At 44.0% G+C, this 7,093-nt stretch overlaps 1 protein-coding gene across 2 annotated transcripts in view; it reads right to left on the bottom strand.

Moving 5' to 3' along the window:
* Window positions 1-2,212: 2,212 nt before the first annotated feature.
* Window positions 2,213-7,093, bottom strand: part of ccdc69 (coiled-coil domain containing 69) — a 21,410-nt gene continuing 16,529 nt past the window's right edge. For both annotated transcript variants that reach the window (XM_036943399.1, XM_036943400.1), the window contains 6 exons: window positions 6,740-6,827; window positions 5,770-5,843; window positions 5,531-5,632; window positions 4,426-4,545; window positions 4,040-4,137; window positions 2,213-3,522 (listed from right to left, as the gene is read on the bottom strand). In XM_036943399.1, coding sequence (XP_036799294.1) covers window positions 3,318-3,522; window positions 4,040-4,137; window positions 4,426-4,545; window positions 5,531-5,632; window positions 5,770-5,843; window positions 6,740-6,827 — 687 coding nt within the window. In that variant the 3' untranslated portion in view covers window positions 2,213-3,317. The remainder of the gene's footprint in view (window positions 3,523-4,039; window positions 4,138-4,425; window positions 4,546-5,530; window positions 5,633-5,769; window positions 5,844-6,739; window positions 6,828-7,093) is intronic.

Below are 7,093 nucleotides of genomic sequence, written 5' to 3' on the forward strand. Positions count from 1 at the left end.
GCAGAGGTAATGGCAACATTATTTTCAGTCGTCTGTTAATGAATATGGGGATATGCTTTTATTTCTGAGCAATTAGCAAATGATGATGAGGCAGGGACAGGTATGGCACTAAATTCACACAGCTAATAATGCACAGAGGGACCAAGACAAGGCAGGTGTGTTCAAACCACGGTCATGACACCAGACACAGCTCCTTGTCTCTCTTTGTACTCCACCTCCCAGGAAATATTAACGGTTGAACAAAGCGGTGCTTCTCTGTCGAGACGCCCGTTTCACCAGGAAGCATTGTGGGCGTTTGGCTTGGTGATAACTTTAAAATGTTGTTAACCTCTAAAGTTTAGAGTCTAAACAATAAACAAAGACAATTTATAGGAAAAATATAATAGTCAAAAATGAAAGTGAGGAGGAAGTAACAAAGAACAGGTCACAGGGTCAGCCTCCTCCACAGGTTCAGCAGCCTCCTCCACAGGTTCAGCAGCCTCCTCCACAGGTTCAGCAGCCTCCTCCACAGGTTCAGCAGCCTCCTCCACAGGTTCAGCAGCAGCCTCCACAGGGTCAGCAGCAGCCTCCACAGGGTCAGCAGCAGCCTCCACAGGGTCAGCAGCAGCCTCCACAGGGTCAGCAGCAGCCTCCACAGGGTCAGCAGCAGCCTCCACAGGGTCAGCAGCCTCCACAGGGTCAGCAGCCTCCACAGGTTCAGCAGCCTCCACAGGTTCAGCAGCCTCCACAGGTTCAGCAGCCTCCGGTCTAGGGTTAGTTGTCATGCTAACCAGGCTGCATGTGTGTGTGTGTGTGTGTGCAGGTGGGGTTGACATGCTCCTCGTTGTGACTGGAAGTTGTAACATGATGCTGCAGTCTGTGTCATTGGGGATGTAAACACGGAAAGGCGGTTCCTCCCCAGTTCCTCCAGTCCTGTGAAATGCCCTGGGAACTGGGTGACACCACAGCCAGGGGTTTGACCTGCAGTTAGCGTGGAGCCCCACCAGGTATTGTCCTGGCTTGTCAAACATCCATTGACATAGTGATTCTTTTTTACATCCGCTGAGCAAACGGTTCCGCTGCCGGCCGCAACAAGACAGAGGTAGGGGTGAGAGGGGTCCCACTTTCACCTCCTCTGCTCCCCATCTGCCCCGAGCAAAGCACCAGGAAGGGATGGGGGAAATCAAGCCCCAGGGTGCAAAAGCCACCAATGAATGTGTCAATCAGCTTCACCTTAGTGGTTGTTGTTAGTCATGTCTAACACCTTTTCAAATCACCTCATTATAACACACAGTGGGAGTGGACTGCAGGGTAAATTAGTGTATAGGTTATGAACTAATTAATAGTTTATTAACAGTTTCTAAACTACTTATAAACCTTTTTCTACATTATAAAGTATACCATAACACACACAAAAAAACACATTGTCAGCATCTTTGCTGCACATTCACATCGATTAGACGAATACATAACGTTCATTATTTCATTATGACGGCCTTTTTCTTTCAGTGAAAACATACCGGAGAAATCAAAAAATGACGACAGTAGAGAAGATAAAACAGAAAAGGACACAGCCAAAGAAATACTCATTAACTCCTTCCATCCAACTGTCCTGTTCTGCCCCCTAGCGTTTATCACAGTGAATTACACACAGTATGGAAAAACAACCACCTGCTACTTGTAACTAAAAGCATTTAATATATATATAGATATATATCTATCTGAGAAGAGCCTTTTGGTAGAAATAGGAAGAGAATACACACTAAATAATACAGCTAGAGAATATGACTTCCCTGTTTGTCAGATGGAATATAAAAGTTAAAAACAATGAACACTAGCTTATTACTCTCGTGTGGCGCAGCGGTCGAAGGCACTGCCTCTGTGTTACAGGTGTCACTACAGACACCCTGGTTCGAAACCAGGCTGTATCACAACCGGCCGTGATTGGGAGTCCCATAGGATAATTGTCCCAGAGTAATCCGGGTTTGGCCGGTGTAGGCCGTCATTGTAAATAAGAACTTGTTCTTAACCGACTTGCCTAGTTAAACAAATTAATTAACACAATTTACATTTCACATAACCTGCCTCCTAGTGGAGACACTGACACATTTCACATAACCTGCCCCCTAGTGGAGACACTGACACATTTCACATAACCTGCCCCCTAGTGGAGACACTGACACATTTCACATAACCTGCCTCCTAGTGGAGACACTGACACAAACACTTGCAGTCCAGTGGTTCAGATGCAACTGTTTATTGTGACTTCCTCTCTCCTTCTAGATCTATCCGCTACCTTCGAAGAGAGGAGCGTTAGCTAAATGATTCAAATAAAAAATGTAAAACCAACTAAATGTAAACGCAAGAATAACAAAAAAAATGACATCAACTACCTCTCACATTTAGTACTAGTAAAATACTGATTAAAAGTGCTAGTGCATCAGAAGAAAAAAAAAAATAATTTAAACACAGAATTGCTTCTGTTTCTTTGTTACTTAAAGTCAAAAAAATATGCATTGTCCTCATCTGAAAAAAAAAAGAACAAAATCCAACTGCCAACATAGCAATCTATTTTCCATATTCTATAAAACAAGAGTATAAACATCTCCCAATACAAAGGCAGTTGTCTAAAGTAACTGTTTAAATTGCATTATATTCTGTAACGTCTATTCCATACCGAGTGATGTAAAACCTTGACACTGCATTTTGATAGACGTCATAGTGTCTCGGCAGGTAGCTAGATATATATATAAAAATAAATGTAGCTACTAAGTTTGTACATCTCTGTCTACAACCGCAAGTCAAACCATCAAAGTGAACACGGTCACATTCACCTAGAATATTCTCAGTTGAACAGTAACACAACTATGAGAATGTCAGTCGAAAAATAATCTCAGTTGTACAGCAGAGGTCAGTTAAGTCCAACAGCGCATGGCTATACCCACTACCCACTGCCCACCCCCCCACCCCAAAAAAACATTATTTTTGTATGAGCACCATACTGCTATAGAAAACATGATGTATTGTAAGGCACAGCAGGTACACAACTGGACTAAAACATTATTTGGCATCAGGTTCCATCAAACATGTGACTATAGCCCTTTGTAAAGGTACCTGGACTTTGGTTGTCAAAGTAGGATTAGGGTTGCAAAAAAGTCCCGAAACATTCCCAATGGCCCCTGCTTTTTCAGAAATCCCACTTGGAAAGATTTCAGGTTGGAGGAATCATTCATTACGTATTCCTTCATGATTCTTAGAATCCTCCAAGCAGGGAATTCTGAAAAAATACTCTGGAAATTTTCCAGAGTCAGGCTCCATGTTTACAACCCTAGACAGGATTAAGATCGAGGTAACCCTGACTGTCCTGTTCGGATCAGCTGGGGGGAGATCTCAGACACTATGGGGAAGGATGGGAAGGTAGGACAGGAGTCTCTGTGCTTCAGTTTAAACATGAGTTGCTCTTTCTCCTGGGTGAGCCTCTGACAGAGACCTGCCTGCCTGTCTAACGCCCCTTGGAGGTCCTGGTGCTCCTTGGAGAGCTGCCTACAGACAGGAGCACAGGGAAGGAGATATATTAGGAGAACATATTTATCAACATTGATAGTTTAGGACAGAAAGACATTGATAAAACAAATCTGAAGCAAAGTACTTTATAATCAATCTTTTGCTGACCTCAAATGACTATTCTTCACCAAAATCCTACATGCATTGTCATAAGTAGAAGTAGCACCAAAAACTCATCTATATCAACTACACAAGTTTGGATGGTGAAATGTTACTTTTACACTCTCAAGTACTGTAACCTGCCAGAACTTGCTTCCACTATGAAATATCCTTTCCACTTTCTCCACCAGGTGGCGCCACATTCACATCTTAAGTAAATGCCGTTTCCTACATTTGAGTTTGCTTGAACAGAACTTGTTAACTTTGTTAATCTATTTACAGCCTTGTTGCCATGTATTCTTCTACAATGTGACTTCCTGGTAACAACATTAACTCCAGGGTATCTGACTGTTCCAAACAGAGAGACAGAGACGGTGTGGATATGATATGGTCTTACTGTAGAAGGCTTTGATGGTTGTCGATACGAACCCTCAGGTCCTCATTGTTCTGTAGAACATTTATGACCTGGTCTTCTAGAGACAGATTCTTCTCCACCTGTCAGGGTAGAAAAAAAAGAAAAAAAAAGGACCCAATCAGCAATCAGGGTGGTGAAGACAACATATTGACATTCACAGACTTTGTGAAACTATAACCCAGAGTATTTTTTGACAACGCAGAGCACCTCAGATTTCTTGTTTCTGTTTGATTTCCTTTCGTAAAGTGTATTGAGACTGCGATTATGCAGTTTAAATAAAGAATGACTTGAATTAGACTATAGCAGAAATCTCAAAGAGTCAGGTGCCTGGACTAGTCTGTCGGCCAGTCCATGTCCCAGTTCCCTACCAGAACCTGCATCTGTAGCAGTTTGTTCCCCTGCGCCTGAATACGTTCACTCTTCATCTCAATGACAAACAGCAGACTCTCCTGCTCCCGCTCCCAGAATGGCCCAGGACTGCCGTGGGCCTAGAGAAAGAAAGGGAGGGGTAAAGACGGAGCGAGAGAGAGGGAGGGGTAAAGACGGAGCGAGAGAGAGGGAGGGGTAAAGACGGAGCGAGAGAGAGGGAGGGGAAAAGAGGGAGCGAGAGAGAGGGAGGGGAAAAGAGGGAGCGAGAGAGAGGGAGGGGAAAAGAGGGAGCGAGAGAGAGGGAGGGGAAAAGAGGGAGCGAGAGAGAGGGAGGGGAAAAGAGGGAGCGAGAGAGAGGGAGGGGAAAAGAGGGAGCGAGAGAGAGGGAGGGGAAAAGAGGGAGCGAGAGAGAGGGAGGGGAAAAGAGGGAGCGAGAGAGAGGGAGGGGAAAAGAGGGAGCGAGAGAGAGGGAGGGGAAAAGAGGGAGCGAGAGAGAGGGAGGGGAAAAGAGGGAGCGAGAGAGAGGGAGGGGAAAAGAGGGAGCGAGAGAGAGGGAGGGGAAAAGAGGGAGCGAGAGAGAGGGAGGGGAAAAGAGGGAGCGAGAGAGAGGGAGGGGAAAAGAGGGAGCGAGAGAGAGGGAGGGGAAAAGAGGGAGCGAGAGAGAGGGAGGGGAAAAGAGGGAGCGAGAGAGAGGGAGGGGAAAAGAGGGAGCGAGAGAGAGGGAGGGGAAAGAGGGAGCGAGAGAGAGGGAGGGGAAAGAGGGAGCGAGAGAGAGGGGAAAGAAGGAGCGAGAGAGAAGGAGAGAGAAGGAGCGAGAGAGAAGGAGAAAGAAGGAGCGAGAGAGAAGGAGCGAGAGAGAAGGAGAAAGAAGGAGCGAGAGAGAAGGAGCGAGAAAGAAGGAGCAAGAGAGAAGGAGGAGAGGAAGAGTATAACATTAACAGCATACTAATGAAACCTGGAGACCAGATGTCTAAAGCAACAGTCCAACTAAGTGAACTGGTTACAGGATCATGCACACGCCACGCAGAAACAAACACACTGTGTGCGCGCACACACGCGCACACACACGCGCACACACACGCGCACACACACGCGCACACACACCTGAATGTTCCGCTGCAGGTCCTTCTTGAAGGTAGACTCGTCAACTCTCTTCTTTAACTGATTGTACACGTGTAGCTCTGTAGTCAGCTCCTCTACCTCCTCCTTTAAAAGAAAACCTACTGGTCAGTTCTGTACGTCCTAGTACACAGTTAGAAGGTAAGGGGTACTGTATAGACCACAGTACATCAAAACAGGTGATACAAACTGATCAAGTTAAAAAGAGACAACTAAACACACACCTTCAACGTTCTCTCAGCTGCCTGGTGGGTCTCTGTTAGTAGTTTTGTCTCGTCACTCTGTATCATCTGCCATTCTGTAGGGGATAATAGGGATTTATTATGTAATTACACGGGCCGGAATAACATCAATGATCACTCATTCTAGAACCAACAGAATAACATCAATGATCACTCATTCTAGAACCAACAGAATATCAATGACTACTCATTCTAGAACCAACAGAATAACATCAATGACTACTCATTCTAGAACCAACAGAATAACATCAATGATCACTCATTCTAGAACCAACAGAATAACATCAATGATCACTCATTCTAGAACCAACAGAATATCAATGACTACTCATTCTAGAACCAACAGAATAACATCAATGACTACTCATTCTAGAACCAACAGAATAACATCAATGACTACTCATTCTAGAACCAACAGAATATCAATGACTACTCATTCTAGAACCAACAGAATAACATCAATGACTACTCATTCTAGAACCAACAGAATATCAATGACTACTCATTCTAGAACCAACAGAATAACATCAATGATTACTCATTCTAGAACCAACAGAATAACATCAATGACTACTCATTCTAGAACCAACAGAATATCAATGACTACTCATTCTAGAACCAACAGAATAACATCAATGATCACTCATTCTAGAACCAACAGAATATCAATGACTACTCATTCTAGAACCAACAGAATAACATCAATGACTACTCATTCTAGAACCAACAGAATAACATCAATGATCACTCATTCTAGAACCAACAGAATATCAATGATTACTCATTCTAGAACCAACAGAATAACATCAATGACTACTCATTCTAGAACCAACAGAATAACATCAATGACTACTCATTCTAGAACAAATAGAAAACAAAATGCAGTTCCAAAACAAAATAATCAATATGGTAATTAGATGTACAGAAGTTATTTCACATGCTGTAGTCTTGCCTTCCAGCTGTCTCTCGTGCTGCTCTGCGGTCCTCTGGCTCTTCTCCACGTAGAGAACAGTCAGGTCAGCAGCTGTCTCTGTTTCCACCTGGAGATGATCAACACCACAAGGACAGGGTTGAAGCCATGTACAGCCACACTTGTCATAGGAGCTAGACAAAGTGAATATCAAATATAAACAGTGAGATCTTTGTTATATAAACAAGTGTATAATACCAGATGAGCCAGCCATAACTCACTGTTGTGCCAGGTGCATAATACCAGATGAGCCAGCCATAACTCAATGTTGTGCCAGGTGCATAATACCAGATGAGCCAGCCATAACTCAATGTTGTGCCAGGTGTATAATACCAG

The sequence above is a fragment of the Oncorhynchus mykiss genome, chromosome 14, assembly GCF_013265735.2.
Source record: "Oncorhynchus mykiss isolate Arlee chromosome 14, USDA_OmykA_1.1, whole genome shotgun sequence".
NCBI classification, from domain to species: Eukaryota; Metazoa; Chordata; class Actinopteri; order Salmoniformes; family Salmonidae; genus Oncorhynchus; species Oncorhynchus mykiss.